General features: G+C 38.4%; 1 protein-coding gene across 1 annotated transcript; it reads left to right on the forward strand.

Moving 5' to 3' along the window:
- Nucleotides 1-5,998: 5,998 nt before the first annotated feature.
- LOC132958454 (DNA damage-inducible transcript 4-like protein) lies at nt 5,999-9,329 on the forward strand. The gene is made up of 2 exons (XM_061031295.1): nt 5,999-6,175; nt 6,879-9,329. The coding sequence occupies exons 1-2, from the start codon at nt 6,085-6,087 to the stop codon at nt 7,367-7,369; spliced, it is 582 nt and encodes a 193-aa protein (XP_060887278.1). The 5' UTR covers nt 5,999-6,084; the 3' UTR covers nt 7,370-9,329.
- The last annotated feature ends 5,558 nt before the right edge of the window (nt 9,330-14,887 follow it).

The raw sequence follows: 14,887 nt of genomic DNA on the forward strand, positions 1-14,887 counted from the left end.
AGATATATATAACATCATTGCATTAAGTATAGTTATTTCAAACAGCTATGACATGTAAGGGGTAATATTTTATTTGAAAACGATAGTTGGAACTGCTGGTGAGTATTTCAACCACAGTGTTGTTGCAGTGCTCCACCACTAGAGGGAGCCGATGGTCAACGCAAGACAGAGAGAGCGAGCAGCCATGTTTCTGCTCGTCCTTCATAAACTGGTGTCTGTTGCAGAGAGGTTTCATTAGGTTGTTGTCAGAGGAGTGTGATTTAGACGACCAATGTGAAAACTCTCACTGCCCTACATAACACCGTGTTCATTTAGTGTGGGACAATCATAAACAATCCCACCACATCTTTACAGTGATTTGTATGAAACCAATTCAATTTCACACTACAAATTCAAATGACTAAGCGATTTTGTTGTTATCGCCCCCATTTTGAAAGCATTCACACACACACACAGGTTTATAATGACTAGTGCTATCTCTGGTCTTTGAAAGCTGAGACTGCTGGATAACAGCTTTGACTGTGGGCGCATTTTTCGCTCTCAGAGACAGTGAGCATATTGGCAGAAGGCCCCATTACACACCATTATAATGCCTCAGCAGCTGTGGCGTGGACTGAGTTACATTCAAAGCTCTTTTACTTCAGCCTCACCCTACAACATGCAGCGTGTAGTGTTCCTCTGTGCCGTTTCACTCTGTAGTTTGATATGAATCTGAGTCTTTGACAGTAAAAATCAACGCAAATGTTACCCACAGGAGTTCCGTTTTAATGTGTTGTACAAAATGACATCGTGCTGCATATTGCCTTTGCAATGAATGCTTAAGAGAATAAATGGAGGTCATTTCCACATTAATGAATCTGTAATGTTTTCAGCACAGCAATAAAATGCAACATTTAGCTCTAGTAGTGCTCCCTTGTGAGTGTTTCTCGGGAGAAAAATAACTTCTTTTTGCTTATTTAAATTTACATCAGAAGATTGGAGTCTAACACGGTCTTGAATTCTCTAAAATAATGGGAGCTATTGAAACTGTACCACTGATATTACAGCTACAACACATTCCCTGTCTTAATTGTTTTACATTCAGGACACCTGCTACCAATAAATATACAAGACTGAATAACGTGGGGTTATGGGGTATTAAAGATAGTTTATGTTGGTGTAACCATTACATGCATGTATGCATTACGGGAAAGTCACATGCATGGTTTACTCATTATTGAACAACGTTGTTAAACGTATTGTTGATAGGTTATAATGTCAAACACCCAGATCCTCAGAGTTATGTCTCCTTGGGTACAAGTCGTTTCCCACAACAGAAGTATAAGTTAGTCTGAATAACAACAGCTGGCTTTATAACATGAGCTCTGTTATTGTAAGATGTTGGAAAAGCAGAAAACCCCTACTGTACAAACATGTCAAAAAAAATGTGGGGAGAAGAAATGATGGCAATAGTTGAATGTGATATTCTTGGGAAACTTGAGTTCCAGGATGACACGGCTAATGAACGATGGGACCGTTTAAGTTGGACGCTTATGTCGAAGTGAAGCAACCTGACCTTGTTTTAATGGACTAGTTCAGCACAAACTATATTTAATCGTAGTTGTCATGCATTAATGACTCACAACATTATTGTAACCAGTTTTTTTGCAGTCCTTGCATAGTTTCCTTGCATACTTTTTTTTTTCTCTTTTTGTTTCTTTTGCTTCTTTTTTTCTTGTTTATTACGGAAAACTCATGTTATAAAAGTCAAATACATTTACAAATAGACATAAAATTGTGCATTAGTGCAAAGAAAATGTCTCTAAATAGAGCCTTTTTAAAAAAAAACAAGTATGTTAGCTTTTGTGTAAGAGGTCAAAAAGCTCCAGCTACACTTGTAGTATGAAGATCAACTTTATTAACAAATTAAACAGACGTGTTTCAGCTTGTGGCCTTCATCAGAGTCATCAAGAGACAGCTTTTGTGTAAGGACATTCACGTAAACATTTTTTAATTTTTAGCTATTTCTGATTTTTGTAGGTCTCGTGAACAACATCCCTGATTCTACCTGTAATTATCTAATAAAAATGATTTTTAAAAATTACCATTTAACAATTATAAGATTAAATTAAACAGAAGCTTGATTGAGAGTGGAAAGATTATTAAATGAAAAAGTTTAATCTGAATACAGAAAATAAAAGGGAATCATTCTTCTACAGGCTCTATCAAAATTAAAAAAAATTTTTTTAAAAAAAATCTGAAATCCCCTTTACTTTATACCAGAGGGGACTAACTTCCATTTGACACACATCAGCTGTGTGCCAGAGCAGTAGATCTCTGGTATGCACGAGGAAGACTCCTGCACATGCAACCAGTTATCTCCAGCTGAGATACAAAAATGCAACTCAGCAAAAAGGCTCCTGCTGTTAAATTTCAGGGTGGGGGAGAAAAGAGGGGGGGACCAGAGGCACGTTTCACTGAGCAGAGAGCTGTGCCAGGTCAGACATACCAGGCGCCTCAGCAGAGAGTTCATCTGAAATGCGATGACTTAGTGACCTGAAACACAACACCTGTTATCTTTTGCCTCTTTCAGGGAAACAGGAGTTGGCACATGGAAGAAATTCAGCAACAGATTTTAGCTGACTCGCTCTACCAGCAGGACGTGAAGGTCAAACGCAGATGTGTTTCGTTTACTAGCCTCAGTGACAGATTCATTCTACTTTAATATACTTGTGAAATCTTAGGCTTTATCATGCTCTGGATGGTGTCACAAAAGCCCAGAAAACCACAGGCAAACATCAAAAAGGAAAGTTTTCAATGAGGCAGATTTGAATAGAAACAAGAGGGGGAACAGCTTAAACCCAGACAGCAATAAATGGATTGATTTTGCAGAGATCCGACAGTTGCTGTACACATTATAGGTCCCTCAAGCTTTTAGCTGTGTTTTATGTGATGCATGTGTTCAGAGATCAAACTGGCTTCTTCCTACCTATCTGAGTAACAAGAGCAGTGAGAAAATTGAAATGTTGGACCTCAAACTATAACGAGCTCCCAAATCTCTACATTATCTTGTGTACATAGTCTTTCTCAGTCTGCGCACTTATCACTTCAGGTTTGGGATGATTGCGTCCTAGAATGACTTCAAACTGTGCAGATAAAAAGTCTCTTTGCTTGCCTTTGTCCCAAGATAGCATGTTGCTTGGTTTCCAAATGATTTTCAGTTGCGTGAACGCAGGAGTCGCTCAGTGTTAAAACTGCACAGAGCGATATGCTCTTGCAGCTCATTGTGGTCATTTTACTGCTTTATGATTAAATGCACCTAAAGTGTTGACCTTGCAGAATGCATTTCACCCAGGCTGCACCGTTAACCCATATTGTTTCAAGTTATGACAGCATCTGCAGATAGGAGCAGGTCATTAAAATGTTTTATAAATAGTGTCCGCCGTAAAAGTGTGTCAGTGAAGCTCTGGCATTCACAGGTCCATGCCTTTAAAACATATGTAACCTCATTTTATTTTCAACCTATTGGTCAGGCTGCATAGAGGTCAGACTTTGCATATGGCTCCCTGCTTGTTAAGTTTTTATGATGCAGTGTGAAATGTGGACTACTGGGTCTGACGCTCTCTCAAGTGCAATCATCTCAAACGAACATCGAATATATAGGACAAAGCTTTGATCACCGAGTGAGTTTACACGCTCATTATCCGGGCTCTGAGTATAGTCTTGATTTGATCTTACTCAGGATATGGTAGCATAGGATATGAGAACCATGCGTACATTACAGTATCCAGGCGCTTGATTATCCGAGTGCAGCTGTATTTTGATTTAGCAGCCTCGTTGACATGTTCTGTCCCAATAAAAGGAGGACAAACGTGGACCTACGTGCTGCAGTACATGCTGTCAGACCACTCTAGTATGCATATCCATGATTTCTAAGTCATCTCTGATTCCACAATAAGAGGCCTAAACTCTAGATTTCTTGGCATCAGCACCTTAACTAGCCTAAAGAAGAATACAGGATGTGTCCAAACGTTGACCTACTTAAAATAAGATCACACCTATGTACTGCATTTGATCCCCTGCTAATATTTGAGTCTTCTGCACATAACTTTAACAAAGGCCTTATGTAGCACTTTAAACAGTAATTACCTGCATCCACAAAGGCAGTAACACTAGCTCACGCATGTGACTAACTTCTGAGGTATATCTATTTCTCCACGTGTGACTGGAGAAAAGCGCTCTCTCTCTCTCTCACTCTCTCTCTTTCATCCATTGGATTCCATTACCCTTTAGCCAGCAGGGCTGCTGGGGGTGAAAGGGGGGGGCAGATCCAGTTACTGGGAGAAAAATCCTGTTGAGACGGAGTATGATGAGGGATAAACTACTGAGCAGCTGTGCTCAGTGTTTTACCTGGCAAAAGCACACGCACATACACATACAAATACAGTAAGATGAGACAATTTGGCTCAGTAAATGTGTCACATTTTAAAGGACAGAGGGATCAGGCGACACATGTACGCTTTGATTCTGTTTTATACATCGGACTAAGAAAATGTTGTATTTATTTTGCATAATTCTGGCCTTAAGTCTGAGGTGAAACAAATTAAGTTTCTTTTTTCTTTGGCTCATTTTAATTATCTTGACTTTTATTATTGCAGCCACTAAGGTGCTTCTATATTCTGCAGACATACAGTTCTTCTTTAAATGCTGTTTAAGTGTGCCAAGGCAGTGGACGTGAGGTCAACACCAATAAACTTAAGACTCGTGTTTCTAGGTCAGTTCAGTTTAAAACTTTGATTTTTACTGCAGACATTGCCAAAGCCTTTGTGTTTTAAATTTAGTTCGCCCTTTAAGAATTGCACAAAAAAAACAAAAAAAACATTTAATGCATGAGGTTGGTTGTCAAATCAGAAGTGAAGGTATGACATATAACCTTCAGGTGGTTTGCTAAGAAGGCTTGATGTTCACCACAGTACATTAAATGTTTGTGTTTGTTTTTTTACAAAAAAATGTAATACTTGTTTCCTCCGCATTCAACAACAACATAGACTCTGAAGTCCTTGAAGGACACACCTTTAATTCTTTAAAAATACTTTTCTATTTGCTTTGTGGTCCAAGAAAGCATCTCATGTGTACTGTTAATTTATGGATACACTTGAAAACTTGTGATAAAAAGCCACAAGACCAGATTTTTATTTTGCCTTCAGCCCCAAAAAAAACCCTGAAAATCTTATTGCTTTTAAATAAGTAACTTATAATTTAATAAAGCAGATGAACTGGCAGCTTCATAAACCTGATATGAACTTAATGGTTTCAGATAGTAAGATAATAAATGTACAGTATGACGCACATCTTGCCAAACAGACAGATGACAGATCCCTGAGTGTGCAATAAAAAGCAGGGTTGTAGAAAATGAATCTTCAAAATATCAGTTTTTACAAAGAAAACACCAAACTTCTCTCCACAGGCTTGTAGAGAGCATGCTACCTTCTCCACGTAGCAACACAAACTATCTCCAAAACTATTGGTCAGTTATTAAATTTGAACGCCATTTCCCAGCCAATCAAGCAAGGGCTGGGTTTTACGTGGCGAGGCATGCTCTGATTGGCCAAACATTCAGGTCAGCTGAGAAAGAGAAATGTATAAATATTCCATAGAAGTTTCGCCTGTCGCTGCAGTGTGTCTGTATGTCAGTGTGTGTGTGAGTGTGTGAGAGACAAAATAACGACATGAGTGTGTGAGTTTATTTATGAGAAACCGTCTAAACTAAATTATTTTGCACTAATATTTAAGGTAAGTTTTTTCCACATTTGACTAGATAACTGTTAGCTCGTAGTGAACAGCTACTACAGTTTAACTTGTGTATTGTTTTGAGCCGGTGTTTGTTGTTTATTGTTGATTTTTGCAGTTAAACGGTGAACAGAAAGTAGCAAACTCTTCCTTTTATTAACCACCTGTCTCTCTTCTTTTTTTTTTTTTTTTTTTGCTAAAACACTCACTTCGACTGTTCCTCTAACGCCGCTATGTCATTCCCCCCCCCCAAGGCAGCTTTCCTAAAACCACAGGAAAAACAGCCACCTCCTGAAAGAAATCAACACTGCCATCATGGTTGCTACAAGCACTTTAAAGACCAAAAGCAGCGAATGCATCTCAGACTTTGTTGATAGAAGATATGACCAGGCTTGCATCGAAAAAGGTAACCGTACTTTATTTTTATCTGTGTTTTTTTTTAAATCTGCATTGATAACCTGGTAGTTGCTGGGTACATCCATTTGTGTGCTTGTTGTTTATCCCGGTGTGGTGCATGGCTGCAGCAGCTGAGGGGAGGGGAGGGGAGGGGGCGGGGAGAGAAGTCAACAGTGGATGAAGTCATCCTTTTAGCTGCTCTGCAAAACAAAAGACTGAGTATCATAACATGAGCAAACATTTTCCCCTGAAATAAAATGCTTCTATAATAAACCCTGTGTTCACCCACCTTGATTTCTTTGACGCATTTTTTTTTACATTATATTCTATTTTCCTGTATATATGTGTACTAGTAATTGGAGTGTTTATAGCATTGGCCTTGCGGAACAGTCTTTACATTTCACTGCACATCTGTATGAGCATGTGACAAATAAAAATCTTGAAATACTTTTTTTTAGTTTAGAGGTCTGTTATGCAATCCATTTTTTTTTTTTTACATTTAACTTTAACCTTAATTAAAAAATGCAAAAACAGATTCACTCAGTCACTGATTCTTTTGTTTCATAAGACTGATCAAAACTAGAAAAAAAATCTGAACGAGCATGTTGCAATCTTGAAGTATGAATTTGTAGCCCTGCATTTAGCTTGTTTTTTTTCCAGAGAAAGCATGTGACATTTGGTTTCATAATTTTCTATTTGTATTGTTTTCCCAGAGCTGGACTTCTGGGATCACTGCTTGGCTGAACCCCAGAGAAATGCAGACGTCACAGAGGACAGAACGTGTCAACAGCTAGCCAAACTGTTCGAAAACTGCCTTTCACGAGCCAAGAAGACGACTCTGCACTGCTCCTCTGTTCTGGTACCAGAGAAGCTCACGCAAAGAATAGCTCGGGAAGTCCTGCGACTGGCATCCTGCGAGCCCTGTGGCCTGCGTGGCTGTGTCCTCTACGTCCACCTCGAGCTGGAAAAGGGCTGCAAGCGGCTGGAGCGCATTGTGTACGATGCCACTGTGGTGCCCACATTTGAGCTGACTCTTGTCTTCAAGCAGGATGGCACTGCCTGGCCCAGCCTCCGGGACTTCCTCTTTATGGGAACGTGCTTTGCCCCAACTTTCAGGCATGTACTTAAACTGAGTCCAGGTTTCAGGCTCGTCAAGAAAAAACTGTACTCCTCCTCGGCTGGCACCGTTATAGAGGAGTGCTGAACTACAGGAGGGGAGTGTTTTTTATGGGTATTCGCACTTCTGCCCAAATGTTAATGACACTCCAGTGGTGTTATATTTTCTACAGTGTTTTGTACAATAGTTTGTCAGTTCAACTTTTAGTAGCCAGTCAGTTCAGTTTGGGACTTGGGGTGATAAGAGGTTAAAAGCTTTTGCATATATAAGCCTGATGGCTCCAGATTTGCCTTCAGTGTTTCTTAAGTGCTTCTTTTTTTTTTTTTTTGTCAGGAAAATTGTAATTTTCAGGTGGGTTGTTTTTTTTTTTCTGATTGGAGCATTTGTAGCTCAAACACAATTTTAAATTGTACAATTTGTAGACGAATGTAAACCATGTTTGAGAGGGACGTACTGTGGGTACACTTTGTTAAAGACACTCGCCACTTTCTCGATGTATCTGCGTGTTTCCAGATACATTGAACGTGTTCAGCAACAGTAAACACACACAGGCTTGAATAGCAGACTGTAAACTAGTCTTTGGGGGCCATATGTAGCTAGTTGTGCAATGTTGTTGACCAGAGCTGCGTAGGTTGTTTTTTTTTTTTTTCTTTTTTTTTTTTTTTTAGGAGTGAATGTCTTGTGATGATGCTGCTGTCATGGTGTTGGCTTCTCATGCTATGACAATGTGGATGCCTTAAATGTCACAGAAATGTACGTTGTTTTAGTTGTTTTTTTTTCGCTTTGCTCACAGATATGTTAATGTCTTGTGTGAATGTTTTAAATGTATAATAATTCTTAAACCCATTTCCCCAGACACACCTTTTCTATTCAGAGCCTTTATTGAAATTTAGAAGGATGGTTCACTCAGATATCAAAGTTAATTTGTTTTAAATGTTGTTCGTTATTTTGAACCAAAGGAATTACTACTCCTTTTTTGTGTGTGAATTCCCTCCTTTTTTATTTTTTTTTAAATGCCTTGAGCTGTCTGTTGAAGGAAACTCGACCTTGTCTATCAGACAATTAAAAGTTTAAACCTAACCTCACATTTGTAGTCTTTTTTCCCCCCCCTCCTCCCTATGGACTTCTCCCAGCACTCATTATTTCATTAGTTCAGTTGTCTCATATTTGAAATGTTCTGCCCCACCAGCCTCTGAGAAAAGCAAGGTGAAGCGTGCACGTGGTCTGCTGTAGCTGTTTCTATTGTACAAGCACATCAGCTGCTTGTTGTGGAAACCTGCAGATTGTGAGACATTTCTGTCACTGCCTTTTAATGGAGGCGTCTCCATGGTGATTTAGAGTTCCTCTGTGAGCTACACAAATGTGATGTAGATTGTCACACTTGCGTGGGACATTTGTAGCGATAACATTTGTTCTGCTGACCCTTTTCTCAAGTTCAGCCTCTCAACTTCGTAAGTGCACGGCGTGAGCCTAAATTGGGTGACCTATTGACCTCGTGGTGTACTAGTTTATGGAGATTGCATAATAGTTCCACCAATTATACAGTAACGTCATTCATGCCTAAACAAAGGGGGACGTGGTTACAGTAGGTTAATGACAGAAGCACATGATCTAGTGGAAGATGCATCACTGTCCTTCAGAGGGGACAAAGAGCCAGTGATCATTTACTCAGTGTCACACGCTTGACCCCTTTCTCTTTCTGTGACTGTGTGGGTTAGCATACAAGTTAGCATTGTTGAATCCAGAAAAGTAATTGTGTGAACATCTGCCTGTGGGGTCTCACTGGTGAATAAAGCCTGCCAGAGCGCTGATATCAAGAGCATATATTAAACAAACAGTGATGTATGCTGGGAGCAAAAATCTAGTTTAATTTTAGAATATTTTCTATCCAATAATGTCTAGTTTATCTTACGTTTCACGCTTCATAGGGCTTGAACTTTGGTCATGTTTCCCATAGGAATGCACTTTATACAGCGTTTTAAATGTTCAGTCACACAAATGTTGAAGCATGTTTTTGCCACACACAGACAAATACAATCATTAAGTAGCTGACTTGTACAAAAAAAATGCTTAAATTGCTTGTCAGGTTCGGGTAAAATTTATACTATTATCTACCCACTGGAAATAGAAGACAGTTAGCATAGCGAACACAAAACTGGGTGTATAGACAGGTCGCTACACAAAAATCAACACAAACCAAAAGTTCCTCACAGGAGCGTCCATTGTTGTTGATTATTCCTGTAACAGTCAGATCAGTCTTCTATGCAAGCACTTTCAAAAATCAGAGTTACCAAAGTGTTAGATAGTGTATGTCAAAGTCTTTGACATACGGTTTCTGAAGCCAGAGGATAAAATAAATAGTGTATATGCATTCATACCTTCACTACGCCTCTGGTCAGCAGCTGAATTTGATCATCCTATAACTTCATGAGGGTCTTTACCTACTAGTACCATTTAATATGCAACATTTACAGCATATACTTCATTGGTTTAAACTGAATGCACAGAGAAAGGCAGAAGAATTAAATGCTCCCTTCAAGGGGCCTAGAGCCTTGGCTCTGGGCTCATGGAAAAACACTGGAGGCCTTCAGTCTGCACTCTACTGACTTGGCAGCTCACTCACTGAAACTCATGAAGCTACTGGTGGTACTTGAGCTACTCAACATCAACATGATTCACTAAACGCGCACAGTGTAGATATCAATGACAAGAGCCATGTTGTGAAATGGGTCTTTGCCACAGCTGCAGAGTCAATAAAACTGATGGCACATACACACTACCTACCCACATACTGTAGCATTGACAGCCTATACAGATGTTTACCAGCCTTGAGTCCCATCTCCATCCCAACGGGGTGTCAGATTCCCTGCATAAGCCTGTTTGTTCCTGACTTCCAGCTGGGCCTGACCCATGCTTCCTCCTGATCCACAGCTCCACCTCCTTCTGGGAAGATGGAAACCTGATGAACATGGATGAGGGGTGCAAGCATGTCACACTGCATGGGGTGATGTGATGATCAACAAATGTTTATGAGTCTCCTGATTGCTTGAATGTAATCTATGAAAACAACACATGTTAATAAATGTTATTTTATGTTAACCTTCTGAGGTCTAAGGTATTTTTTAACGCCTGGTCTCCTTCTGTAAAAAGGCACGTTTTTATCTCACAAGACTAATACACGAGCATGTTTTAGGTTCAGGAAAACCTTGGGAATCAGAATCAGCCAATGATGTCAGATGAAGGCCTACATAGTTATAACACTAGTATGAATCCATTAAAATCAGTTCTATCTTTCATATTTCTGTGCTAATGCTGCATTCATGTGCTACTTGTTCTTCCGACTTCAGTGTATTCACGTAATTTCTATTCAAAAAGTCGGAACGTTGTAACACCAAAAAAGCGTGGATGCTACGATGCTAACAAGATTTGCGGAAAGTCACTGTTACGAGTTATAATTTCGCAAAAAGTGGATGTGCAATATGTCAAATAATAAAAAGTATGTAAACTTTAACAAAACATATTTTGCCCCACATGTGATGACCATTATGACGTCAAGTCAGTAAGTTGGGCACTTAATTATTTCCCGAGTTTTCAAGTTGTTGCTCAAACTTGAGCAGGCGGTCATGTGCTTTTTAGAATAGAATAGAATAGAATAGAATTACTTTATTGATCCCAAACTGGGAAATTGTGGCGTTACAGCAGCAGGTTATCCAAACATACAATATGAGTAAAAAACACAATGTTAGCAAATCTAAACATAATATAATATTAGCTACAAAGTAAATAAGTACAAAAATATCAAAACTAAGAATGTGAATATATACAACCAGGATTTAACTTAGCATAAATAGGAAGATTAAATATGGAAGATTAAATGTGCAAAAACAGAGTCGTAAATGGACAGTATTGACATAACTCCAAAACTTGTTTGTCCGATGTGTGCGACACCACATGAATGCGCCATAAGAGCAGGCTGTGACGTCTGTTTCAGGCTGCACTGGCTTATCATTGGTCCTTACATGTCAGCTGATCGTAGACACGGACTCTGATTGGCCGACTACAAAACAAGATGGCAGCTACCACGTTAGCCAAGTGAGCTAACATAAATTACACTTTTTTACTAAAATGTATACATAAATCATCACGGATTACATTCGTTTATGGCAGGATTTGATCCGGATAGTCATTGAATATCTACAGATGTTCTCATAGGAAGGAAAGGTGCATAAACACAGTGTTTATCACCGGAAAGCTGCCGATGTGACGAAGAGAGTGGGTTTAACAGTAAATTGCTAAGTTTTAGCATTCTAATATTTAGTGCTGGTAATGTAAACTCAACCCTGTTTTGACAGCCTCGACCTTAGAGGGTTAAAATTTAAACCCGTGCAGAAACTGGTCTTCATCCAAATGCTCGTTTGGTAAACATGAGCTGCACTGAGGTTATATCACATGCTTTCTTGGTATTGAAATTCAAATGTTCTGAACACTTGTCTCTCGTTGCTTTTGGAGCTGCAACATCGAGAGTTGGTGAGTGGAATTTTAAATCTACTTTGCATTGCCAAGTAGCACCCTAAACACTTCACACTGAGCATGTTCTAACATTAGTATCAAGGACTATATCAAAGCCAAAACAGGAACAGAAGCATCACTAAATATGGTATAATTGTATTAAAGTTTTGATTTATTTTAATGTTAGAATATTAAAAAACTAAACATTTGAGGTGAGGAGGTCAAATGTGCTCAATATGCTATGAATCAGTATTTTAGCATTGTCACCAGAATGTTAGCATACAGCTTAAAGCACCGTGGTATTTTATCAGGATTATGCTTGTTACTAAATCCATACAAAATGAAACACATGTCATGTCTCATTTCAGGTCTTCAAGGTTTTAACCTCCCTCCACCTGCAAGGCTTCTTCTAGCTTATGTGAGCATTCTTAGCATACATTTGTTATACATTACAGTAAATTAAAAGCACCTGAATGACTTAAAGCAACTCAAATAAATAGCTATGCAATAAAAAAAAACTTAAAGTGTAGTTTAAATGAGTACAGTTTGTTTGCAGGCTTATTTATTTTATGTTATATTTTATGACTGGAGCTTTACTGGCTTGCTATAAAAAAGGGTTGTTCAAATGAATGCAGGGCCAAACATGTGAAAACATTTCAGTATAATACAGCAAAGACTACTGAAACATACAACAACAACAACAACAACAACAACAACAACAACAACAACTACTACTAATAATAATAATAAAGTTTATTTATAAAGCACTTATCAAAACCAACGTCACAAAGTGCTTTACAGAAAAAAATAAAAAAATCCCAACAAATACACAACAATAAAATCCTATTAAAAGCATGAAAAATAAAACAACAGTGCAGCAATCATTCAATTAATAGAGAAAAGAGAAACAACTGAGACAAAGATTGGCTGAAGTTAACAGTAAAACAAATAAAACATCTCGGATGAAACAAGGATTATAAGAAGGCCTTACGATAAAAATGTGTTTTTAAAAGTGATTTAAAAGAAGATACTGATGTAATGAGCATCCATCTCCATAAGACTTGGCAAGGTGTCAGCAGCAATTCTGTATTGCTTTGATTTTACAAACTAATTGTATAGTATGACTATTTTCATGATGATGCATGTGTGGCCATTCTGTTGTTATTTCAGCGCTCCACATGATGCTTTGTGAGCTGTTGATATTTAAAAAACAGTTTGCCTATCTACAATCTAAATACAGCATAAAAATGTTTGGGAGCACATGATTTAAAACGAATTGCTGTGTGTGGTCATAGATACTTTGAGTGCGATACTAGGTGTACACAGTGTAAAGGACAGGAGGTACCCTCCCAAGAACTTGGAATCTAATTTTATTTGCCATTTTAGTTGCTCAAGTTATTTATAACCTTCAGATTTGCTGTTACATGTGCTTAAGAGGACTTAACTTGTGTTGATTATATCATGTGAAAAATGTTGATTACCAGACAGGCAGATCTTAAATTAACTATTCCACCTGCCCTAAATGACACAACAGCAGCGTTTGCCTAAAAAAATCTGGATATTTTGAGATGTTGCTATGCTATTCTCAGAAGCGTGAACAGGAGGTTATTTGAGTGTAACTACAATGTTTATCTGACTGGTGTGTGTGTGTGTGACCTTAGCATAGAACTCTGCCTCGGGTAAGTTTGGAGCTGACAACTCCTCCACAACTAATGAATGCACTGCTAGCTTGAGGGCGTTGTCCCACTTTTGACCGTTTATGGGGAGCTACTGGAAGTAGGTTGTTGACATGGTGAAATCAGCTTTAAATGACAATGGTCCCTGCCTGCATTAATAATACTGCTTCCATGGGATTGATTGGAGACATGTGCCAAACCATGGCTTTGGTGCAGCATTGGAGTGCCTGGAATTCTTAATGATGTTATGACATGTGCATTGATGATAGAAAACAAGACGTCTTCAATGAAGTCATTGCTTCTCTTGTTGTCCTCAATGCCGTGGCTCTATGTGCCTTTGAATTGCCCTCCTTGGACAATTAAAGTTTTTTGAATTTAAATGAAAAGATGCACAATGTTTGCGCTGTATCTGGTTATTCATTTGTAAAAGGTGCATCTTTTCTGGCTCAGATATCATTTAAACTCTGTAGCTCTGCACATTGCAAAAAGGCTTCCATTATAACAGGAAATATGTAGACTGGAGGTTTTTGTGCCAAGACAAGATCTCACTAAAGGAAAAAAAAAAAAACAATAAGCAGCTAGTTTCATACTTGGAATCAGTTAAAGCACATCTGTAGTTTTGATCTTGCTGAGTTGCATTGTAACTCAGGAAATAAAAACTCTGACAAAAGTTTAGTTTTGATAGATATCAAATGTTGTAGAACAGGAATAAGAATGCTGAAGCTGCCACTGCTGCTTTTACACTTAACCCTTCACTATCATTTATTCGAAGCATGCTATCTTCATATTTATATCACTTCAGTATTCAACCTCTGGTTAAGATTAAAAACAGGTCACCTCTCCCATGCCATATAACCTGCATTGTTATGGTTCAAAAATAGCTTTATATTCTTTAGATTGTTTTTATTGTGATAAAGCCTGCTGCCTTTCCAAATGTAAATCACAGTTTTGTGGCATATAGTGCTTCATTTGAAAAATGGAACAAGAGGCATTATAGTCCAATTAAAGCTGTTATTAAAATTTTGGAGAAGGTCTTCACATGTTAGGTTTATTAGTTTTTGAAAGTAAGATTGTAGCAGTGCTAAGCTCTGCTGTGTTTATTGTAATTTGTTTTAGTAATTAAATACCATGTGTAAGTGGTTTACTTTGCCTAACCCTGTTTGACTATGTATGCTTTCGGTCATGTAGTTTTGTCTCAAAGACCAGAGAATCTACTGCCATCCAGTGGAGAAAGTAATAATAACATTTGAACCAAAAAAAAAGTGTCCTCCTTTATGCTTTTATTCTGAAAGTGTACAGGAAGCGTCAGTTATTTCTAGGCAGCAAATTTGACACTGGTGTCGTTGCGGTTGCTAAGGACAACGCAAGCACCAGGCAGGCATGGACGGGCGTTATTAACGTGGACTTTTTTTTCCTGGCA

Source organism: Labrus mixtus, chromosome 23 (genome assembly GCF_963584025.1).
Source record: "Labrus mixtus chromosome 23, fLabMix1.1, whole genome shotgun sequence".
In the NCBI taxonomy this organism is placed as follows: Eukaryota; Metazoa; Chordata; class Actinopteri; order Labriformes; family Labridae; genus Labrus; species Labrus mixtus.

Bases quoted from the DNA above. Each gene is read 5' to 3' on its own strand.
- LOC132958454 (XM_061031295.1), top strand. From the start codon at position 6,085: ATGGTTGCTACAAGCACTTTAAAGACCAAAAGCAGCGAATGCATCTCA. The intron at 6,176-6,878 runs GTAACCGTACTT...TTGTTTTCCCAG, and splicing joins CCAGGCTTGCATCGAAAAAG to AGCTGGACTTCTGGGATCAC.